The 23,108-nt window shown below is 53.4% G+C and overlaps 9 protein-coding genes across 9 annotated transcripts; 4 read left to right on the top strand and 5 right to left on the bottom strand.

Moving 5' to 3' along the window:
* Nucleotides 1-249: 249 nt before the first annotated feature.
* INS49_004017 (uncharacterized protein) lies at nucleotides 250-1,428 on the bottom strand (the record flags this gene model as incomplete). Its single annotated transcript, XM_043164807.1, has 3 exons — nucleotides 250-609; nucleotides 668-1,326; nucleotides 1,395-1,428. The coding sequence occupies 3 exons, from the start codon at nucleotides 1,426-1,428 to the stop codon at nucleotides 250-252; spliced, it is 1,053 nt and encodes a 350-aa protein (XP_043018457.1).
* A 1,190-nt stretch (nucleotides 1,429-2,618) lies between these two features.
* Nucleotides 2,619-3,301, top strand: INS49_004018 (uncharacterized protein; the record flags this gene model as incomplete). Its single annotated transcript, XM_043164808.1, has 3 exons — nucleotides 2,619-2,896; nucleotides 2,950-3,175; nucleotides 3,236-3,301. 3 exons carry the CDS (start codon nucleotides 2,619-2,621, stop codon nucleotides 3,299-3,301), a joined length of 570 nt encoding a protein of 189 aa, XP_043018458.1.
* A 907-nt stretch (nucleotides 3,302-4,208) lies between these two features.
* Nucleotides 4,209-5,438, top strand: INS49_004019 (uncharacterized protein; the record flags this gene model as incomplete). Its single annotated transcript, XM_043164809.1, has 3 exons — nucleotides 4,209-4,545; nucleotides 4,606-4,795; nucleotides 4,862-5,438. The coding sequence occupies 3 exons, from the start codon at nucleotides 4,209-4,211 to the stop codon at nucleotides 5,436-5,438; spliced, it is 1,104 nt and encodes a 367-aa protein (XP_043018459.1).
* Nucleotides 5,439-5,718: 280 nt separating this feature from the next.
* On the bottom strand, nucleotides 5,719-9,044 carry INS49_004020 (uncharacterized protein; the record flags this gene model as incomplete). Its single annotated transcript, XM_043164810.1, has 2 exons — nucleotides 5,719-8,581; nucleotides 8,641-9,044. 2 exons carry the CDS (start codon nucleotides 9,042-9,044, stop codon nucleotides 5,719-5,721), a joined length of 3,267 nt encoding a protein of 1,088 aa, XP_043018460.1.
* Nucleotides 9,045-11,333: 2,289 nt separating this feature from the next.
* INS49_004021 (uncharacterized protein) lies at nucleotides 11,334-12,363 on the top strand (the record flags this gene model as incomplete). The annotated part of the gene is made up of 2 exons (XM_043164811.1): nucleotides 11,334-11,522; nucleotides 11,578-12,363. 2 exons carry the CDS (start codon nucleotides 11,334-11,336, stop codon nucleotides 12,361-12,363), a joined length of 975 nt encoding a protein of 324 aa, XP_043018461.1.
* A 1,453-nt stretch (nucleotides 12,364-13,816) lies between these two features.
* Nucleotides 13,817-14,998, bottom strand: INS49_004022 (uncharacterized protein; the record flags this gene model as incomplete). The annotated part of the gene is made up of 1 exon (XM_043164812.1): nucleotides 13,817-14,998. The coding sequence occupies one exon, from the start codon at nucleotides 14,996-14,998 to the stop codon at nucleotides 13,817-13,819; it is 1,182 nt and encodes a 393-aa protein (XP_043018462.1).
* Nucleotides 14,999-15,295: 297 nt separating this feature from the next.
* INS49_004023 (uncharacterized protein) lies at nucleotides 15,296-17,296 on the bottom strand (the record flags this gene model as incomplete). The annotated part of the gene is made up of 3 exons (XM_043164813.1): nucleotides 15,296-16,818; nucleotides 16,914-16,986; nucleotides 17,045-17,296. 3 exons carry the CDS (start codon nucleotides 17,294-17,296, stop codon nucleotides 15,296-15,298), a joined length of 1,848 nt encoding a protein of 615 aa, XP_043018463.1.
* Nucleotides 17,297-18,740: 1,444 nt separating this feature from the next.
* Nucleotides 18,741-19,895, top strand: INS49_004024 (uncharacterized protein; the record flags this gene model as incomplete). Its single annotated transcript, XM_043164814.1, has 3 exons — nucleotides 18,741-18,968; nucleotides 19,012-19,391; nucleotides 19,445-19,895. The coding sequence occupies 3 exons, from the start codon at nucleotides 18,741-18,743 to the stop codon at nucleotides 19,893-19,895; spliced, it is 1,059 nt and encodes a 352-aa protein (XP_043018464.1).
* A 354-nt stretch (nucleotides 19,896-20,249) lies between these two features.
* INS49_004025 (uncharacterized protein) lies at nucleotides 20,250-21,056 on the bottom strand (the record flags this gene model as incomplete). The annotated part of the gene is made up of 1 exon (XM_043164815.1): nucleotides 20,250-21,056. One exon carries the CDS (start codon nucleotides 21,054-21,056, stop codon nucleotides 20,250-20,252), a length of 807 nt encoding a protein of 268 aa, XP_043018465.1.
* Between the last annotated feature and the right edge of the window lie 2,052 nt (nucleotides 21,057-23,108).

Raw genomic sequence — 23,108 nt, forward strand, 5'->3', positions numbered from 1 at the left:
TAGTCATCAATCATATTTCCGACCGTAAGTATCAGGAGGAGTCAAAATGGCATGGAGCATTGAAGCATGGGACAGAATGAAGCCCATTATTATCCGTAGTTCGTCCGGTAATTCGAATTTTTGACTGATCATGCAACACACTAGTTCCGAATGATTCTATACTGATGAAAAATTCGTTATACGCTACACGATCGAACATAACCAAACAGCGTTCCACAGATTCCATCAGAAAGCCTGCTTCTCTAGTTCTCAAGCAGCAGCAATCGGTGTATTAGCTGCTGGAGACGGAGCTTGTGCCGGAGTGCTCCCAACCACCTTCTCCAAGCCCTGCTTGAAAAGCTGGGCCCTCCCGTAGGACTCGGCATAAGCCGCAGATACGGCTTCCTGGACCGTAATAGGAGGGAACTTCGCTGGATCACCCGGCGCCTTGCAGGTCGGAATACACTCGACGAGGTAGTCGGGGTTGCCGGATACGAACAAGGGGATGGAGTAGCGCTCCTTGCCCGACTTATTGATGACACGGTGGACGTTGCTCTTGTATTTCTCGTTTGTCCATCGTGACATCAGGTTGCCTAGGTTGACAACAAAGGCCCCTTTGGTGGGCTCGACCTAGTCTAGAGGTCAATAAAGATGACATTGCTGGGGTTGGCCAATGAGGCGAACTCACATCGATCCATGTTTCCGACCGCTTGTCCCAGACCTGTAGCCCATCAACCTCGTCCTGCAAGAGTAGGGTGATAGCACCGAAGTCGGTGTGAGCTCCGATGCCACGCGACAGTTTCTCATCCGCGTCAGCCGGTTGGCTCGGGTAGTGGAGCAAACGCATCGTTGCCACGGCGCCGTCCATGAACTTAGAGAAGTATTCTTCCTCGAGGTCCAAAGAAAGTGCCAGGGCCTTCAATAGATCAGCAGCCAAGAATACCGTTGACTTGTAGTATGTCATGGCTGATTCCTGGAATGTGTGTCCCAGGGGCTCTGGCCACTGGTTCGGCCCGCTGTTGAGTTTCTTGTTCACGAAGTAGGGGTGCTCAGGCGAGATGTCATCACCGATGTAAAACCCCTCCTTCAGCTCAGGCTGAGTACCCTCTTCCAGGATCTGTGATCGAAGCATCTCGTAACCGCGGTTCCAAGTGTTGTTGTTCTTAGACACCTTTTGCTTTTCCTCCAGATCTAGGGAGAAGAACTTCTTTGCACCGTTCATGACGGCGCTCTGCTGGCCTAGTGGGACAGAGTGGTTCCTGATCTGGAAGAAGCCATTGTACAAGCAACTTTCGCGGATTTGATCAACGACCTTTGCCTTGACTGCTGGGTCAGGCGAGTAGAACTCTATACAGCATAACACAGTCAGTTATCAAGATCAAGGATACTTTTATCCCATAACCGGGGCTGCATACCGGCGAAGTCAATGAGGGGGATTTCATTGGACATCTTGTCACAATCGAGCGGGTCAATACACTGAGGGATAGTATGGCGTGCAAGAATCGATTGCAGTCGTTGCAATTATTTTCTTCGAGGCAGATATTTTGCCACTGAAGTGTCTGATGGATACGAAGACTGACACGCTTCAAATGTAGCCAGACGTTTCACGAGACTCACGTGTGCGCTGGTGAAAACAGGTAGATCACTTGTACAAGCCGGCAAGCTGCGATCTGTAGAACGTTACTACCTACGTAAGATGGGGAAAGTCACTGGATCGGATTTAATCGCAGCCAAGGCTTTCCCGACAGTTGGTCATCGTGCTCACAGCGACTCCCCGACTCCCGAGACTGGGCCGCCCACCGGCACGGAGGGGTCCGACCAAGGTTCCTCCAGTGGAATAGCGAGAGAGATGAGCTTTGCTTCGCTCGTTATCTGTACGCCCCAAACATGCCGACAGTTTCCCCACTCTTATTCCACCTCTATCACTCCGGCAGCCGTGCCGAACCAGGACCGGGGCTCCAATCGCTTGGCAATCACGGTGCCTCCATGTTGGCTATGGCGAGAGCCTCAAGCCTACCTACATGTAAGCGGCGAACAAGGCGAGTAGGACTGCTAAGAGACTCGCGCTGGAGAGCATCATCTCGTCTTTGGTTATCCAAACGTTAATCTTAGTCTTTTCTGCATCATGTGGCGGCTCTTAGGAATTTCTCAGAACAACGAGCCAGCCAAGCCAGAGCCGACAAGGGGGCTGCCGGACAGCCATGTACCAGCTTGAGCGCCGCGCAATATTCTCTCAGAGATGGATCCTCGTCACACATTCGTTACGGCTAAACGAGCCTGGGAAGTTTGTCTCGTTCACACACGCCAATTATTCCTTTTTCCTCATCCGTGACCGCAGCGGCAATATCAACGGCTTCCACAACATTTGCCGGCAAGTCATCGAGAAGAAATGCGGTACCGCCAGCATTTTGAGCTGCAAGTATCACGGCTCGTCCTACGGCCTGAAAGGGAACCTCGCAAAAGCTCCCCGTTTCGACACAGTCGAAGGTTTCGACAAGAGCCAACACGGGTTATTACCTATTCATGTCCATGTTGATAAAACGGGTTTTATGTGGGTCAACCTGGAGGCCACGGGTCATGGGCAAAATCCCAGTTTAACATGGCAAGGCCAGTTCCATGGAGTAGACGAAAGCGAAAGAATGAACAAGTTCAACTTCGTCGAGGAGTTTGACTACGACCACGAGTGGGACATGGACGTCGACGCCAATTGGAAAGGGCTTAGTGAGAACTATAACGAATGCTATCACTGCCCTACATCTCATCCATTGATTGCTGGCGTCTCGGATGTGTCGAAGTATCGCGTTGAGCCGAACGGGGATGGCATCCTCGAGCACGAGATCGTCAACAGGGATCAAGAGGCCAAGCAGTTCCGAAGGTCGATCACGTATTTCTATCCAAGCACCTCTGTCACAATCACGTAAGTCATCTCTTGATAACAACTTTTGCAGTTTGATTGACATCAAAGTACAGCGAAAACATGTTCTATATACAGCGCATGATACCAGTGACAGCAACAACGAGCAAGGTCGAGAATGAGGTTTACCGGCACAAGAATGCAACGGATGAAGAGTTCGCGAAGATCAATGCCTTTTATCATCAAGTTCTTGCCGAGGACAAAGACCTCTGCGATGGCTCGCAGAGAAATATCAACGGGGGTGTATATGTCAACGGAGAGTATCACCCTGAAAAGGAGAAGGTAAGCGGGGCATCCTTGGGCTGTGACTCTACAACAAGATTCTAACATTTTAACCCACAGGTCCCGCTGCATTTTCAAGCAATACTTCGTAAGGACATTACCGAGCATCGGAAAAAGGAGGAATAAAAAGGCGGGCGTGAGATCTGGCCAGCGGTACCGCAGCTTACTGGCGAGACAAGGACGAGTAAGCTCGACGAGGAGGCAGCGTTTTGCTCGAAATTGGAGGCAGAAGCATGCTTCAGTTCCAGACCTGAGCTCGTATGGTAGAATCTGGGATGGTATCCCCTCACTGCAGGATTGCCACTGTCGCGTTTGGCGCACAGGAAAGTAGGGTGGGGTCCGAGGCCCAGTGCAAATATGTCCTGCAAAGATTCAGGCTTCATAACTCTGCTTGAATTCCACATCATGCAAAGCTGTGAAATCCGTGGCCATATATTCCAGAGCAGTAGCTCCTATCTTCGACATTGCAATTCGTGCTGGCGAAGAAGACATGATCGGAATCCTAGACAAGTTGATGTCCATAACACGGCAATCAATGAGGCCTGTCCTACTTACGCCGCACAGCTGAATGAGCTATTCTCGAAACTATCAACGAACAGTCAAGTTACATAATAGTATTCAAATCCTTAGGATGAACCGCAAGCCTCTGGAGGAAGAGTCAGAGATCCCACCATGAGGACGCTGAGCTGCTGGACTCAAGCCAAGACTGCCTGTAACTAAACAGAATGACACAGAAGAATGACTGGAAGTGGTAGGTGATTCATAAATCCTAAGTACTGCTCAAAGGTGGCAAAAGCGTCTTTCAACGGTGTTCTTAGTGTCCGTGTAATATGGTCCACCCAGTGCTGAGCCCAACGCTGTGTGGCCCCACACAAACGAGCAATGACAACACTGCATTGTCCGCTGTTTGCAATTCAGTCGTTTGGTAACCGTCAATAAACTTCTTTATGCTCTCATTTCTGCTTATTATTTCAGCATCGCATCTCCCTGAATCAACTAAGTGAACGAATTCTGTCACTTCTTCGACGTCAATATGAACTTTGCCCCTATACTCGTCGCGCTCTGCCTGGCGGTGCTCTCCACCGCCTGGCCTTCCCTCCACTTCACAAACAACAAAACCTTCCATATCACAATTTTCGAGGACCTGCATTTCGGTGAAGGACCGGACACTGATTGGGGCCCTTCTCACCATGCGAAGACCCTGGATCTCATGCGATATGTGCTGGAGGACGAGTCCCCAGAGCTCGTGGTGCTCAACGGGGACTTGATCACAGGCGAGAACACCTTCAAACAAAATGCGACAGACTACATGGACAAGATTGTGGCGCCTATTGTGGGAGCTGGATTGCCATGGGCATCCACTTACGGCAGTGAGTGGCCCCCGTATCCTCTTGCGTAGGTCCAGCTGACTGACGACTTTTGTTGACTAGATCATGACTCCGATGTCAACCTAACCAGGGAAGCCATCTATGCTCGAGAGAAGACATACGCCAACAGCTTGACAGGATTCGAGGTCAACCAGAACGGTGCTGGTGTCTCCAATTACTACCTCCCTGTCTATCCCAACGACACCTCCACGATCCCTGCAATGCTCCTTTGGTTCTTCGATAGTCGAGGCGGGTGAGTACATGAGGGTTACTCGTCGAATTCAGAAGTCCGTTGTGCTGACACACCATACTGGCGCAGCCGAGTGCAAGACCAGGATGGATCAGCCGCGGACCAGCCTGATTGGGTGGACGGAAGCGTCGTGTCTTGGTTCAAGGAGACCAGAGACAATCTCGCCAGTACTTACGGGGCATCGCTTCCATCGCTTGCCTTTTTCCACATCCCTCTCAGCGCTTCGGCAATTTTCCAACCATCCGCGATTAATTCGAACACATCGCCGGGAATCGATGCAGAAGGTTCGTTCCCCGGGCAAGGCACGAGCAATGACGGGCCATTCATGCAGGCTTTATTGGACACCAAGAATCTGACAGCTGCCTTCAGCGGTCACCAGCACGGCAACGACTGGTGTTTCAAGTGGGACAAGAAGCTTAGTGGGATGAAGCTGACTGGCAATGGATTGGACCTCTGCTTGAGCAGGCATACGGGGTACGGAGGGTATGGAAAGTGGACGAGGGGCTCTCGTCAGATTCTTGTGAGCCTTGGGTCACTCGGAAGCTCGATTGAGACGTGGAATCGCCTTGCAGATGGGAGAGTCACGGGGTCAGTGACGTTGAATGCCACATTTGGCACAAATGAATATCCCTTGGTACAATCTTGACCGCCGTTGAGTCAAGCACAGGAAAGCAATCAAGACGGGAATCATTGGGCTCCGTTATGCCCGAAGCATGGGAAGGTGAAACGAGCTTAACACAATGATTTAACTTGAGCCAATCGCTTAGGGCATGGCGTTCATGAGAAGCCCTCGAATCGCATGTATCTATGGTAATGTTTTGCAAAATCTCGGTCGAAGGGTCTAGTGTATTGGGAACCGGCCGTGTCATAATATGGACGAACATTTTGATACTACCATTTGCCGCTGCAAGGGCGAGGGCTTTTATTCAGAACACTCGAACTTTGAATGACCCCAGAAGCTCCTGTCCATTGTCCAATCCTACGCCCAATACCTTCCAGTCGCCACCCAATAGCAAGTCCGCGGTCACAGGTTGATACGTCGGTGGTCTTGACAAAAGTCCACCCCCAGAAAGGATATCTTTCCACCATGGCTTCTTCAGTAAGTCGTCGAACGATGAGAGGTTCTCCGGTTTGAACACATCCAGTAGCTGGTAAAGAGTCGCCTTGTACTTACTGCTCGGGTCCTTGTGAAACAGAAGAAAGTAAATGTAGGGGTTGGCCCCGGCGTCTAGATAGGCCTCGATGATCTTGGATAGCCGCTCCAGCCAGCCCCGGTCGAGGTGAAGAGGCCATGACGATGCAACCTTTCTCTTCCAGCAATACAGTTTTACGTTACTGACGAAATCCCGCAGTAACATCAACCAAACAGTTGTGAGGGTGTCGAGTCCTTTGGACTGATTCCCCATGTAATGGTGGATGGATTCCCAGGTTGGCGGTGTGTCGCGCAAGTTGTCTATTTCCGCTTGATGAATTTGCCAGCTTTGGTCCGGCTCCAGCTCGAGGTCATATATCTTCATCGGCTCCTCTGGCCGGTGGCCTTCGCTGAGAAGGTATCGCGTTGTCTCCACATCTGCTGCGGTTGACGAGGACAGAAGCAAGTTGGGCTCAGAGGGAGAGGGGGTAGTCCTGTTCCCACTCCATTTACCAGTTGATAGCTCAGCTCTAACAAATTCTCCTTGAGCCCAGTATGCCGCCCAGTGAAGAAATGAAGCATGTTCAAGCGCGTTGCGTGAATGATATCTCCACGATACTTCTTCGTTGATAAGCAATCTGCCGAGAAGAAATGGCGGAAATGAGTCTTCCGATTGGAGCAGTGCCTTCTCGAAAGCTTTCAAGCATACATTGGGAGGCAGATTGCTGATCCTGGAGCACGATTCCAACCAGACAAATGTGTACTCGAACAGCGATCTCAGGTTGCTCATTACGCTGGCATCTGCATCCTCTCCAAGCCCACTGAGTTGGTCGGCATGTATGAAACGTCGGCGTGTTCTGCGTATTGCTTCCAGGCTTCGCAGTCGACAGAAAGCCTGCACCTCTTCCGCTGGGTTCGAGAATGGGCTTTGCCTAGCACCAGTTTGCCAGTGCTCCCTCAGAAAGTCTCGGACGGAACGGTGATAAAAGTCAACACGGTGCCGGAAGTAAGGAGCAGGGTCGCGAGTGTTGACGACTTCCAAAAGACCTTGTGTGAGCTGGTGAAGCAAGCTGGTGACTCGGTGTATCCTAGGAGAGATATACTCTCCGCTGTAGTCTTGTTCGCAGTCATCAGGCGCAGTATTCACGTCGAAAGAACCTTGGAACCACTCCAGTTCGTCGAGCCAGGAAAATATGAGTGCGTTGAGAGGTGATTCGAAAGGATTGTTTGCAGCGAGGTAAAGCACCATGTTTGATCGCATTTGAACATATGGCGCTCTGTCGACTCTCTGTAAGATCAGCTCGAACAGACTGTCCAAGCTGTCGCGCTCAATGCATTCGTGGAGCCTCTCTCGAAGGGCTTTCTCGCTGCCGTCCTGGTCGAGGACCTGATTTATAAGTGTCCGGACGACCATTACTGCCCAGAGAAATATCCCTTGGGCATTCTCTGTGATGTCTTGCACAATCGCAAGACAGTTTCTTTGAGCTTCTTGCAACTTCGGCTTTGCCAGCGACTCCGTAAACTTTGACTCGGCAAAGTTCGAGATATCACTGCGAGTAAGCTTGTGGAATTCGATAACATCCCCCGACTCCCGAAAGGCTTCGAGGAAGACAGTATATGGTCGGGCCGAGCACATGATCTTGACATTGGTCAGCGACGCCCAAGAGACCAGCTGGTTGGCGAGGTTTTCGTGGCTCAGATTGTCCCCCTGGTGTTCATCAAGGCCATCGATGAAGCAGAAGAAACAATAGTTGTCCTCCGTATGAATATTCAACAGTCTCGCAAAGGCATCTTCAAGCTCCCCGAGTCGATATTCGACAGCGTCGAACTCGCCTGTTGGACGATGAGGGAAGATGGCGTCGATGAGCTCCGGACATTGGCTCAGCACTTGAAAGAGTATGGAACGCAGAAAGCCTTCAATCGACTCCTGAAGTGGATCATCAGACTGCCAAAAGAAGACTTTGATCTTAACTAGTCTTTTTGTCCCAGCCCAGACTTTCAGGTTTGAATCCGTAAGTTCGTGGTGAGCCACATACTTCATGAATGTGGATTTTCCACAACCTGCTTTGCCCTGGACAAATAATGTACGACCAGAATATCGAACAAAGTCGACGAAGACTATTGACGTTTGGCTCCTTAGATTCTCCTCTGATGGTTCTTCGAGAGGCTCATTTGAGGTGATGGTATCTTGTTGCGACGTGGGATGCGCGGCGATTCTCGTCTGTTCTGAGGCGGTATTGAATATCCACCTGAAAGTATCCGCTTCTGCAGTAATCACCTCGTCCTCCCTGCGGAATATGGAGCGATAGAAGAGACGGCGCAGAGTTTGATTCTGGGACGGCATAGCCTGAACAAGAGCGTTCAAATGTTGAGCCTGCCTAACAAGATCGTTCAAAGTATGAGATAATGTGGAAGTGATAGCGGACGGATTCTCCATGGAAAGTTGAAGTTGATCAAGTTTATCGTTGGTCTGAGTGAGAAGGTCTTGTATTTGTTCCCCGTCACGATCACTCGTCTGAGCAAAGTGTTCAAGGTGTTCGAGGGTTTGTGATAGTTGGCACTGCACGTCTTCCATCTTCCGTGCATTTGAGTTGTGGAGAGTGTTCGCGTGGTGCAGCATATCATCCAAGGACTTCTTGATCGGGGATTGCTGTTTGCTATTTCTTTCGTTAGCCGGCGATGTACCATATTTCACGACGTGTGGTGGGGCACACACAATAGGAGCCAAAGTAGGCGTTCGGCTATCTGCTGACGGTATCTGTCCAGGCTTGCTTCCATGGAGGCGGCCTCTTTCTGCTTCCTCAGAATCCGGCATGCTGCGACAAAGCTTTGCCATTTCCCCGGAGTCTTTGGTAGAAACTTGTGCAGCAGTTGTAAAAGCTCGCCAGCGAGATGGTGGCACTTGTTCGACAATGCGATGAGTTCTTGGTCAGTAGAACTCAGTTGGTGAGCTCGCAGGTCCGCCGTGACACGCTGCAGATCGCTGACTACCACGCCGGTGTGGTCATTACTCTTGGTTGCCCCATCCTGGGAGACGTACACCTCGTGGGCCCCACTCACGATCTTGTACGCTACATCAATGAAGGTTATGATGGAAGAAGCCAGGCCGATCGCTTCCATCGTGTGGACAGGAAATGAGGTATGGTTTGAGGGGTGATTGCAAGTGGTGGATCTGGAGGTTTGCCCTCGCCTTGGATAAACGTCCACAACTTCCAGGAGGGAGGGGCTGAGTGTCAAGGATGGTGGTGGCGTGGCTCAGTCTCGACCACCGATTACGCCCGGTGGCAGGCAACAATTTTGTTCCTACTTAAGCCCCGGCGGCCTGCAGTCTGGTCAGCTGAACTTGTTATGCAGCTCTGCAGGGGTTAGAATCCTACCACGCACGGGCGAGCCCAAGTCTTTGACTTCAACATTGTTCATATGATTAAGGCATCATGGCAGTCCCGCGCAATTCCCCGACCCAAGAGGAAATGAAGCAAATCTTTTCTCATGCACTTTAACTAGAAGCCGGGTGCGGTTCCCCAAAATTAATACTATACGGCCCTTTGCAAGGCTATGGGAACAGCATTAATTTTGCCTGGCTTTTAGAAAGCTAGCCGGGGGGTTGTAATTATATTGCCAGCTAGGGGGCCTAAAGAAATTGCACTAAGGATAAGCATAGCTAGGAGAAAATTTAAGGTGATTGCAAGGGATGGCTTATAGCTGCTATAAAGCCTTAAAAGCTATTTTAATTCTTAGGGGGGACCCCTTGGACCCCCCTTTACTATGCTTAGCTATGGGCGCTAAAGGGCAGAGGGCTGTAAATAAGCGAATAAGGCGCAGAGGGCTAAAGAGCGAATTGGGTAAATGGGGCGTAAAGGGTTAAAGGGCTAAAGGGTAAATAAGTAAATAGGTAAATAAAGCGCTAAAGGGCTAAAGGGCGCATAACCCCCTTGCCTTATAGGTATAAAGCGGTATATTAATTAACTAATCCCCATATAAAAAACATTTTATAAATTTACCATACTAAACTTAACTGCAGCCGGGAGCGCCCCTTGCAAGCTTGGGTTACTCCCAGTTACGCTTAATGAGACATTACATGCTTAAAGACGTAGAACTCATGAATCCTTCTACTACATGTCTCAGCGGCCACCGCTTTGACCCATGCGTACAGGGCTGCTAGCAGAGTTTCTGAACTCTAAGAAGCAAACCTAGGTAGCCGTCGCGGGATTCAAATCAAGTAGGAATGGAGAAGCACTTTTCACGCTTGGCATGACTTTGAATGCTCGGCATTTTCATAGAAAAGACCCTGCGGCCAGTTGGCATTGAGGAATATTTCCAGCTGATAATGTTCAGAAGAGAATTGTTCGCTTTCTAATGTCAGCGGGGGTAAGAGTTGTAAATGGTTCTGAAGTGCCACAAGCAGTTGATATTGGGAAAGTCTGGTCGAAAGGAATTCAATTAGTTGATTGCAATCGAGTCTTTATAGCAATTCTTTCAAGCACGAGAACATCCTATTATATTGACATCCAATTTTGAGATGCTATTAATGGAGCTGAGTGTTTTCAGGAAAGCGAAACTCGACCGGTTGGCCACTGCTGATGGGCAGCTTGGGAGGGCCGGATCAAACCTCGGTCACCCCCACGGCGGCCGTGAGACAAGAAAGATGTTACTAGAAGAAGAGTGGGCTCTGACATGAATATTTGTATTTGAGGGCCGCGCGTGAGCAGTGTCTCGAGTCTCCAAGCCAGCATGTGGCCAGCATGTGGTCAGCATGTGGTCGTGGCTTGAGAGCCTGGCGGCACAGCACTGAGGAGTCCGTTCCTGCCATCAAAACCAACCACGGCCCCCATACACAACTACCACCAGGCTACATTATAGCCCCTGCACTTATTTCATTTCCGCTTGAGCCTCTCATTGAGAAAGTATGTAATCAGGTAGGTAGTGGTCACTTGCACACTTGAGCAAGTGAGGCGGTATGAAACTGGGATAAGTTAGGATTGAACTGGCACAAAAATACCGTGCATTAGAAATATTCGTCACAAAAAGGAACTCGAGTAAAAATAAATTTTAGGATTTCTTCTGACCGCCCAGAATTTATTTAAACATGGAGGGTGGCCCAAGCCGCTTACTTCTGTAGTTTCACGGCACAAAATAGCAGTGCTTTTGGCGCCCCCACCACATCTGATTAGTCACAACTGAAACCGCAAACAGCCTCCAGATGCCAGCTGCCTTTAATGTGCCACATCTTCGTCCACTGCCCGCGTACCCAACTTTACCTTTCGAGCCATGCTCTGAGGCTTTTGTGCCCACATTGGTTCCAGATGTTGGGTGTCTTATCTTCGACTGCATGATATTTTGCCTCAGCTAGTCTCTTCCTTGATTGTTGCTCGTCAAATCCACAATTCTTGGGCCCAGCCCTGCATCATCATGTCCTCCCAGTACTCTACGTCACCTGCTGCCCTGCCCCTTCCTCGGGTGCCAGGTCCTAAGCTTGGCCCTTTCACCCCCGATGCGCATGCCGAGATCAAGTTTATGGAAGCGCTGGGTAGCTCGGACGACCTAGACAGTGAGGTCTGGAAAGTAGAGATCAACGGGACAGTCTACGCCCTCAAGATGGTAAGTCGCCTCCATCTTCATGACGACGGTCAAGGCTAACGCGCAGTAATTCAAGTTCGACTTTTGCAGCCCGGGATATTTGAAGAACGCGATAGCCAGGGAACTCGCCCAGCCTCTGTCCTCGCCGCAGGCATATGAGGACTACCACGACCCCTTCAACTGTGAGTGTCGCGCCTACGGCAGGCTCGCACAGGAAAATCGGCTGGATCTCGCAGTCCCGGCTCACGGATACCTCCTCCTCACACCGCAGCAGGAGGGGCAAGTCACTGCGATGATCACGGGAGACCTGGAGCATGAGCCAGACGACGAAGAACCCTTGGGTACACTGAACGGAGAAAAGACCTGGGGCCGATGGGAAGAACAACGGGGACAGCCCATCCGCGCGATCGTCAAGGAGCTCGTGGAGGATGATGACTTCGAAGAGGCGTTCAAAACAGGCCGGATCTCCGCGTCAACCATGTGGCGGGACCTAGAGGACCTGCATGCCCTCGGGATCCTGGTCCGGGACATCCACATGGGCAACTACATCGGCGGTAGGCTGGTTGACTTAAGCCGGGCATGGACCATGTATCACCCGGGCCTGGACCGGATACGCCGCCGCGATCTGGCACGCTTGAGAAGGCTCGACACGCACGGCCTGTTGGTAATGCTGCAGGACTGGTGGATGGAGACTCTGGTTGTGGACGAGCTGGAAATTCCAGAGAGCCTCGAGCGGTGTGAAGCTGGCGAGAACGACCACGGGACGGATCCACGGGGGTATAACTGGCTCCGGTGGGAGGAGGATGGCGAGGCGGCGACGGCGTATGTTGAGTTGGAACTTTTTACTAGGGAACCTGAGTGACAGAGTGTTTCCCATTTCCCCCGAAGAAAAATGGCAACACGGATGACGACTTCAATTAATCAACCGGACGCGCCTCTCTAGAGGTGAAACTTGGGTCGTTCTTAGAGAAAAGCCTCACAGTCTCTTTGTGGGCACGGAATCCGTACTTGACGAGTCGATACACCCCACCGTGCCGATGCACATGGCGAGGAGGTTGTGGAACGGAATGATGAATTCCGCCCCCCCTGGTAAAGACGATGTGATGATTTTTCCAGGAATGGCTAGCGCAACCCACTCCGAAAATTAACATCTCAGGGCATTTATATCACACCCTTCAAACCCTCTGGATTAAAATCACTTTCCCAGGCTGGCAATTAAATTAAGAAAGGCCCGGCTGGGGCAAGGACGGACGGTGCCGGGAGGCATTGCCAAGCACCACTTAAGGCCCAACCTAGTACTCTTTATGTTCCTTAAAATAAGCGAGATACGTTTTGATAAGTAACTTTAAATGCCAAGGAGTGCTAAGGAGCGCTAAGATAAAAAGGTGGGACCGCTAGCCATTCCTGGAAAAACCATCACATCTTCTTTACCAGGGGGGGCGGAATTCATCGTCCCGGTTGTGGAAGCCGGAGGACTGAGTTTCTGCTGCAGAGGACATTGCTTCCTTAATTTAGCAGATAAGACCAGGGGTATCTAACGAAAATATGATGCGGGGACCTAGATGCGGTCTGATGTGGTCTGTTCCGCCTTCTAAACGGTTAGCGCCGGTCCCAGACGATTATATCACGCATTCTTTCATTTAATCTTCCGTGAACAGGGAGGTCCGATATAACTTTATACGAGAGACCTTCAGGGAATGGAGAACGAAAGGAGGAACGGAAATCTGTTTACGGCGACATTGAGCCCAGTGGCGCCAGTCCTCTAGGTTATTTGACGGTTGGCCGTAATATGCGACTGAGAGGCCTGTCAATCCGATTCACGATGCGCTTCAAAGATGGAAGTAATTCCTTATCACACCCTGAGGAGGCCGGAGGAGTGCCCTATACTGGAGGGTCACTTGTGTTCCACCCGGATTGCGCTTTAAAGGAGGTCACCTTTCAAGCAGCCGAAGACTCTTGTCAAGACTACATCAAGTCCGTCAATCGTTCCAGGACGGTGCTTGATCCGCGTTTCTCTACTGGCTTTGAAACACACGTTGACGCGTTGATACTGGCAGACGTTCGGGAGTTAGAGGGCAAGTGGTTTAGTCACTGCTGTGCTTTCATTGTGCTTGGCCAATCGCGGGCTCACGAAGACTCACATGAGAGACTAGGCCTTGGCACTTGGAGGTTCGGAGACGGTGATACTGATGGAAAGTGGATGAACAGCGCGCGGTGCCGCGAGTTTAAGGTCATATAACCACGTTATTATGGTTCCAACAAGTGAACTGTCCCGCTGTCTCACTGTCATCGTGATTATTCAAGAGATGCTTTTCTCACTTGCCTCCAAGAAATTTCACAACCTCCTTGCAAACCAACTCCGGGATCTCAGTCTGCGGCCAATGTCCAGCACCGTCAAATATTTTTGTGCCTCTATAATCACTCGCCGTCCTCCCCGTCTCAAAGCCCTCAAGCGCACCGGGGCGCTGATAATTCCCCCAATCTGCAGCACCGCTGATATAAGTCGTGGGCACCTCAAATTTCCGGCCCGCAAAGACGGCCATGGCAGAGTCCAGATGTGGGTTAGTCGAGCTCCGATACCAATTAAGCATGCCCTGGAAGCCTGTCCGCTCGAACTCTGAGACATACACATCTAGCTCTTCATCCGTCACGAAGGCCTTTGTCAGGCTGTCGTCCTCTGTGCCCATGTTCTGCTCGACTATGCCGGGCATCGTGGAGCTGATTGGCATGATGTAGTACTCCGGCATACGCGCGAGCTGATCAGCAGTCCATCCAGTCAGACGGCCTATATCACCATGGCCGTTCCATGCGTTGCTTTTAAGGTGCACGTAACCACGGAGGAATGCCCTGAGTCCCTGCGGCGGGTTCTCCCAGTCATGCGCGGCTGAGGGGGTGCTGTTGTACCATTGATAATGCTTCAGTGGCGGATTCCTCTGAGCAAGGCTCGTGAGGATGTCTGGATCCCTGGCCAGCTTTACTCCCTCCTTCGGGCCTTCAGACTCAGACGCCAGACCAAGCGCGGGAAGTGCTGCCGGCCCTGGTGGCACGTGGCCCATGAAGACGGCCGCCTTGAACAGGTCCGGCCGTGTGAGCGCACACACACCCGCTGCGCTCGCTCCAAAGTCGTGGCCCACCACGCACGCAGCCGTCTCGTGGCCCAGTGCTCTCAGCAGGGCGATGTTGTCCAGGACCAGCTGGGTTTGGGTGAACTGCGACAGGTTTGTGTGCGCATAGCTGCTTGTGTCCCATCCTGTGGTCCGTCCGTAGCCGCGGGTATCTGGGGCGACGACGTGGTAGCCCTTGGAAGCGAGAGGGAGGATGACCTTGCGCCATGTATACGCCAGCTCTGGATAGCCGTGGAAGAGGAGAATCAACGGACTTTTGGGGTCACCAGCCTCAAGGACGAAGACTTTCAGACCGCAGGTGGCCACGCTGGTCAGGTCGATGTGGCGTTGAGTGATGCCATTTGGCAAAGGAAGTGGTGCTAGATTGGCCATGCTATCAGAGGTCCAGAGCCTCTGTTAAAGCTTAATTTGACGCTCTAACCGCTAGCATGAACGAGAGACACGCAACGAAGAGCAATGTTGCGATGGCAAGAAGTCTTGTATGGTGATTATACTCTTGACAAGGTGAGGGGAAGTTGCCTATCCACACCTCGGCATGATTTATAAGAGGAGCGAGCCACTAGCATTAAGCAGACACCAAATCGGCAGTGCACCCAGAAGGGCGTAAAGCTACATGACCCAGAAATTAGGGACGAAAGAACACAGCTAGCTATACTGGCACGTGACCAATTATGACGACCTCTGTTGCCATCCCTCCAACAGAATCTCCGCCGCCCTCTCGGCCACAGCATACACATTAGACTGGATATTCCCCCTAGGAATCAACGGGAACACACTAGCGTCCACCACACGCAAGCCGTCCACACCATAAACCCTCAGCTTGGGGTCTACAACACCACCCTCCTCCCGGGGCAGCATCGCCGCGGTGCCGCAGACGTGGTAATGCGGCGTGAAGCCGTTCCGCACAGCCTCCCTGGCCTCCTCCAGCGTCTGCACCCTCCTGCCGGCATTGTGGATGCGCCGCCCGCCCTCCTTGAACAGCTCGCGCAGGGGGCTCGTGTCGCGCAGCGTCTCGAGCACGAGGGCGTGCCGCGCGTGCAGCTCCAGGTCCAGCGGGTGCGACATGGTGCGCGGGTCCACGGCGGGCGCCGCCTCCGGGTCGGGCGACCGGATGTGCACCGAGCCGCGGCTGAAGGGGTGGTTGAGCACGGCCACCATGGACGCGTAGAAGCCGTCCTCCTTCATCCCGAAGGTCGCCTGCGGCGACGGGTCTGCGCTGGGCGTGATCTGGAAGGGCGCGAGGGTGTATTGGGCTGAGCAGTCGTCCGGCGCCCGGATCTGCTCGCGGAGGACTTCGTACTGCTTCTTCAGCGCGGCCGGGACGGGGTGGACGTCAAAGTGGGCCGGGAGGAGCTCATCCACGGATGCTGGGCTGAGATCCTGGTTCTGTAGCGGCAGAAAGGCCGAGGCGAGGGCGTGAGTGCTCAACGGTCCGGCCTTGGCGGTGGTGTAAGCACCCAGCGCCATCTGGACCACCTCTGGGTTGCGCATCTGGTCGGCTGATGTAGCTGGGTCTGCAACTTCCCACGAAAAGGGCACGAAACCGTGGTCCTGCAGATTCTCGCCTACGTTGGGGTTCTCGACGAGGCACTCGACGCCATTGTCTCGAAGGACTTTCGCGCCCCCAATCCCGGAAAGCTCGAGCACCTGAGGCGTCTTGATGGCGCCTGCGGCCAGGATAACTTCATGACCGGCTGTCACCCGGCGCGTCTGCCCATCCTTTGCTTTGAACTCGACGCCGGTTGCTTTGACTTTACCATCCGGGCCTTTCTCCAAGACCACCTTGGAGACGAGAGCTTCAGTGACCACGCGAAGGTTTTTCCTGCTCGAGACCTCTTCTGAAAGGTATGCGTTTCCCGCGTGAGATCTCTCCTTGCTGACCGGGTCAATCGTGGCAGGATTGTTGAACGAGCCCACCGCAATTCCGCTGATAGGATCCCCGATCAACTTCTTGTTGAGGTTTGACCATGCTCGCGGCCAGGCGCTGTTAAAGGGAGGATACCCAGCGCCGCTCCCATATGAGATCTGGAGGGGGCCACTGGTTCCCTGGGCATCTTTCACCACATAGTCTAGCATGAGGTCCTCCTGAGTTTTGGACTCAGGAGCGGTGTACGTGTGAAACTTGCGGAAGTAAGGCGCCATTGACTGCCACCCCCAACCGGCATTGCCCAGCTTCTCCCACGAGTCAAAGCCTGAACGGGACGGATATATCACCATACCCAGGTTGATTCTGACACTTTAAGTCAGCATCCTGCCTGAATTTAATCGTGATGAAGACAACACTCACGCAGATGAGCCTCCAAGTATCTTTCCTTGTGGCTGACCGAGTCGTCGATTATTGAGTCCAGGCTGAACAGAGACTATCAGTTAACACATTCGTTGTATTGATTTCAATCGTAAAGACCATAGCGGATGTACCTGAGGCTCAGTAGATAGGCACCAGTCGAAATCGGGGTCGAAATAAGTGCTCAGCGCGAGACCTTGAATCTTGACCCTTGGGTCCTGTCTGCGATCCGCGCCAGCCTCGAGGACCAGTACTTTGATGTCGGGATTCTCAGTCAGTCTGGAGGCAACGACCAGTCCTGCAGTGCCGCCGCCCACGACTACAAAGTCGAACTGGGACGTCTCGAGGTCCGCAGCGGAAGACATGTCCACATTTGGTGAAGCCATGATATCAAAGTGGTGGCAGGAAAGCAGTTACTGCAAGGATGTGGTTTAAGCCTTCAAAGAAACGACAGGCAAAATCCGAGTGAAAGAGCGGATGCTTACTTCAAGTTATGCATCGGAGACGCTCATGTGTAGTTGGACATTCCCAACATCCCGTTCGCGGGGGATGATTCTCCCCGCCACATTTTCTGCCATTGTAGGATTCTGAGTGGAGACTCAAGGGTGATGAGACGAATTCGAACAAGCCAACATGTCTTAGGATACCGTTTCTGACAAGTAGGTGGTGACGATCCACCATTGCCAGTGAGCGATCATCCCTCACTGGCTGCAATGCCGGTGCTGTGCCGCGAGATTGCAGCACACATTCGTAGCCATGTGGACTGCTCGAAAGTGATCCAGGCACGGCGGTACGCCTTCCGCGCAAGACACAGGAATGCAAGGTTTTGGTTCTTCTCCACCGGCACTGGTCGGGGAGGCGGGAGCTCCTGAAAGAGTCTCGTTATCATGCATGCGCCTGCTGGTCGAAAAATGATGTATCGGAAAGACCTGACAGGAAGCCACATGGAGATCATGGTTCTTCAGTCCGTAACAGGCACCACTCCGCCGTTCAAAGCGAGGAGTATCAACGACCTGGCAGTCTATAGGCTCTGAGGCTCTGCGCATCCTGAACCCACGATTGGGGCCCAGGCTCCAATTTGAAAGGGACGAGCCGGATACAGGCCACCGCGCTCGCTGGAGTCGCCGCCACGCACAGACGCAACTTGAACGTTTCCGTGGATGAGAGATATCCGGGAATGTTGTTTGAGACTCATATGATAGATGGGTGGTAATGACTCGAGTCGCTAACCTGAGGACGAATCGATGAGGATATCGCAGGCCGGCCGTCATCTCCGGACCCGGGTTTCTGAGAGGAGTGCGACCTCAGTGGAGCCAACCCACTCACCCGTACAATCCTTTGGTGGAGACTCTGCTGCAGTGAGTGTGGCTCTCCATGATACCGATCGTCGCGTCTCTGACCACAGAATGGACAGCATTGGAAGTCTTCAAGCTTGAGATGATTGATAGGGTGACACCGAAAAGAACGGCGAGTATGAAAAATACACGCGTGCACCAGCATGACTGTAGTTATGCAGATGCCTGGCCATAAACGTGGGTGGCATTTGCCGACTGATGCCTGACAGCCTGCAAGACCTATCACATTTCAGAAAGTATTACTCGTTGATCGCACATCCTGCATCCAGGGTCGGTTCCTCTGAAATGTCATGAACGTAACCTAGGGGTTCTCGCTCTGTCCCAGAGCCGAGGTCACACTCCCCCGTTCTAGGCCTCTCTTTCACATATGGACAACCCCCCCCCCCCCCCGGGCGAGAAGGTGCATACAATTGTTCCGGATGTTCGAGTTCGTCTCTTACTCTTCATCTGTCCACGACAGGCCACAGCCGATACTATGACTATCTACCCAGCGGACACACCAGAGACGCTCAACCCCTTAATCGTCACGACTGTCTTCGGGGTGGTGGCGCTCCTGAGCTGCATAGGCCGGATATATGCCCTCCACCTGCGAAACCACAGCTTCCGCGAGGAGGAGTACTACATCGCAGCGGCCCTCTTCCTAACTTATGTCTCCCTGGGGATCCAATGGGCCTGTGTCCTACGCGGTGGGACAGGGAGGCACGTAGGTGACGTCGACATGCCCGGATGTCGCACTGACCCTCAAGCTTATCCTCCCCTTCGAGGCCCTCTACGGTCTCACGCTCATGTTCGTCAAGCTGGCCGTCCTGCGCTTCTACAGCAGGATCTTTGCGCCGAGCGCGTGGGTCACCTGGAGCGTGAGGGTGACCGCTGCGGCGGTGATCATGTGGATGGCCTCGGTCGTCCTTGAGACTTTCCTCCTCTGCCGGCCGCTCGCTTTCAACTGGGACACGACCATCCCCGGCGGCGCCTGTGGGGACCGCAATGCTGTGTTTGTCATTGCCGGGGTCACGAATATGGTCACGGACTTCATGGTCCTGCTTCTCCCCGTGCCTTGCATTTTGAAGCTGCAAATGCCTACAGGCCAAAAGTTCGGGTTACTTCTCGTATTTTGTATGGGAATTCTGTGAGTAAAAGTCCATACCCCCTTTCTCTCTCTTGTGATCTAACATTGTGCAGTATCACCGCCATTTCCATCGTCAGACTCAAGTCACTCACGACCATCTCCTTCGAGGACCCGACGTGGACACTGCCAATGGGCCTGCTATGGACCGTCCTCGAGCCGGAGCTCGCCATCATCAACGCCAACCTCCCCCTGATGCGCCGGTTCTTCGCCAAGATCATACCCAAGATGATGTCCTTCTCGCGGTCCAAGAGCACCGTCGAGCGAAGCAAGAAGAACGACTTTGAGAAGCTCAGCGACAACGGCATCATGCTGCGCACGATAGGCGGTGGGTATATGCAGAGGAACAACGTCGTTGTTGGCGCGGACGATTCCAAGGCCAGCGAGGGCGCAAGCACGACAGGTATAATACAGCAGCGGTCTATCCGTGTGGACTATGACAATATCAGCGATGAGGAGGTTGGGTTGTATCACAATGACGGCCGTATTCGCGCCAGCGAGGTATAATACAGTGGCAGCATACCCCGTGTAAAGCCTCAGAATATGTACGATGTTTTGCCCCTTGTGAATGATAGGTCGTGTGAATGTGTCCTGACATGGTGGGCATTATCGACATTTCATTTAGGGAGTAAGAAAAGACACCTCTCACACAGTAACCGGTTCTCCTCTTTGGTCCACTTTAGACTTCTCACGCGTCTCATAAAATGCCCCATCAGACACAACATGTACCTCTATTGCCATCTATGACTCTTGCCTGGAGACTCTATAAACTGATGAAATACAACCCAAGGGGAATTTCCTCCTTCCGACAGACCAAAATCTCAGCCTTCCAAATCCAACCCAAATCAAAGGCTCAGCGACTCAACGAAAAACGCCCTCCTTCCGCGCCAGGTCCAAAATAGCATTCACCACTTTACTAACATCAGGCGTCTTAAACGGCAGCCTGTGGTTCCCCTCCCACTGAATCAGCTGCGTGGTGCCGGGCTCGCACCACTCCGACAGCAGCTTCCGGTGGTAGTCCAGCCCGGGGTCCTGCAGCCCGTGGACATGGATGGTCGGCACGCGCAGCACCCGTTCCGCAGCGGCGTTGCTCGCGTAGTCGAACTTCTCCTCAGCCCCCAGCCAGTCAGCATCCGGGTCGGGCTGGATGAGCGGGCCCCGGCCGGCCAGGAGGACGCCAAAACGAAAGTCGGCGGCGGGGCCGGAGCCGTGCTGGTGGCGGTCCCCGACGCGGCCGAGCGCGGGCCGGTTCTCCTGCTGGCGCAGCAGCACGCTGGCGGCCATCTTGGCGCCCTGGCTGAAGCCCAGGATCCCTACCCAGCGGCCCGTGGCGCCCCGGCGGTCGTCGGCGTCCATGGCGTCGGCGATGGCGCGCTCGTCCAGGGCCCAGGTCTCCTTGGGCTGGCGCTCGACGGCGTTGGGCTCGGTGGTCAGCACCCAGCGCTTGAAGGGCCCGCACTCGGCGTAGACGGTGAGCACGTCCGGGCCCGCGGTGGAGGGGAGGGGCGCCTCGACGTAGATGGTGCGGAAGTGTGCCTTGAGGTGGTAGTCGAGGCTGCGGCACTGCATGTGGAAGATGCGCGAGTTGGTGCCGCCGCCGTGGAGCATGAGGAGCCGCGGCAGGTGCAGCGTTGAGTGGTCCGGGGGAGGGAGGTCTCCTAGTTCCATGGTTGGCTGCTTGGTGATTGATGTGTCTGTTTGCGCGGACCTCTCTGTAGGGTGGGCGAATGGGGACGGTGTCCCTATGGTCCACGGGGCAGCGCCGAGGTTGACACGGGAGCAGGTCTTCGGGGGTCACGGTCCCACCAGTCGGGCTGTTTGGCTCGGCGGGTTGTCGTCGGTTGGTGCAAGGGTCTTCTAGATACTTTGTGTGGCTGCTCAACCTGTTGATGCGCCGACAAGGCTGGGTATGTGTGGGCGAAAGGGGTACCGCAGAGTTGCTACAAAAAGTCGGTTAGGTGTTGAGGCTGACGAGGGATCTAGAAGATCATGGAAGGAAAAAAACATGCTGGTTTGTGAGAGGTGAATTGAGAGTCAGGCAGACGGCGGAGTAGCTCTGACTCCGGGGCACACGCTGCCCGATCACTATGCATACACGTTCGGCAAACGAAGTCAGCGCTGGCGTCCGCTGCTGTCAGACTTTAGTGGATACCGTTCTAATGTTCCGATATCAAGGCGCCATAGCGGCCAAAGGGTCCTCGATAAATGCAGCATGTGCTTGACGGGGCATATCAAATCCTACCACGCCGGCCTGGGAATCCTGCGAAGCAGGTCTTGTTCCTTCGTCACAGTTGTTGGTTGGGCCTAGCAGAGTTGTTGGCCCAGCGCCCAATAGGCGACAGCGTAGGGACGCTCATGCATTGGTGTGCACTCTACGGTCTGCTTCATATCTCGTATATCTACGATGGAAAGCCCTAGGGACACAAGCAGAGGTAGTGTGGTGCGGCAAGACCTGGAAATGGGGGCTGAATGGGCGTCCGGTTTCCTGCTCTGCTTGCTCAGTCAGCGCAATGTGAGACCAGATGAAGCTCACTCTTTCGTACCCTACCCATCCAGGTAGGCAATGAGCAACACCTCAGTGCTGGTGACACCAGAGAAACGCCATCAAGGGTTGGTTTGACACCACCTCGCACAAGGAGAGTGAGTGTGGAACAAGTTGATGTACGAGTGAGGCATGTGCGATCCACGTTTCCCTGAGATGGGCATGGCCTGCATCGGCCGGTAAATGGTCAAGCATATCTGTCGACTATTCATTGACGAGTGCTCAATCATGCAAACCCAGACTTCAGGATGCGACCCATGTCGCAGTTGATCTTTTCGGGTCGCACAGCATCCACGCTGATCTGACATCCACACACAGGTCGAGCTCTTGTGCGATGATGAGGTCGAACGGGAGCTGCCGCGTCTGTACAGTCTGGACTAGTGGGCGTAGAGTTGAACACACAGTAAAAGCAAAAGGTGCCTCGTGCCTCCCAGCCACCCCACATTCGCCTACAGCCATGTGTGTATGGAGTTTGGGGTCCTGGAGCTGGAGCCCCACAGGATCGTAGACAGACAGGCGGACAGACAAAGAAGCTGGACAGTCACATCCACTCGTCACGCTGTCAAAGCAGGTACCAGAGCTTGGGAGATTGAAGCGTCAAATTGCCGAGCCACCGGGGGATTCTAGAAGGGGTTCTTCGTCTCTTGCAAGGCTGCGGTAGATGGATGGATGGGGGAAAGGGAAAGAGCCGTTGGCAGATAGGGATCCTGGAGCGAGCACTAAAACTGGCTCCCAGCCACCAGCCAACCAGCCAACCCAACCAGCATGCCCGCCTGCCACCATCCCACCCTGCCACCCAGCACCGAGGATCCGGGAAGACACCACCAGCCAGAGCCCAGCAGGCGCGAATCCTGGACCAGCGGCATCCTTGCTGCTGCTGCTCATCGATCCCTCCAATCCTGCCAGTCCCTCTCGATTTCCCGTTGCTACCGTCGCGTTGCAATGACAACAACGCCGATGCCCCTCTGCGCTGCCTCTTCCTCTAACCAAGCATCACCTTCGCTTCAACACCGACAGCCTCGCTTCAAGCACCTCGCAATGCGGTGACGATCACATCGACCCCTCCCTCCCAGCATGCAAACAAGAGCTGCAGACACGCGCACATCTTGCCTCACCTCCAACGACTGGAACCGAACAAACAACCTGCAGCTCCGCGCCCGCCGCCGCCAATCGGGACC

The sequence above is a fragment of the Diaporthe citri genome (genome assembly GCF_014595645.1).
Source record: "Diaporthe citri strain NFHF-8-4 chromosome Unknown scaffold_11, whole genome shotgun sequence".
Lineage (NCBI taxonomy): Eukaryota > Fungi > Ascomycota > Sordariomycetes > Diaporthales > Diaporthaceae > Diaporthe > Diaporthe citri.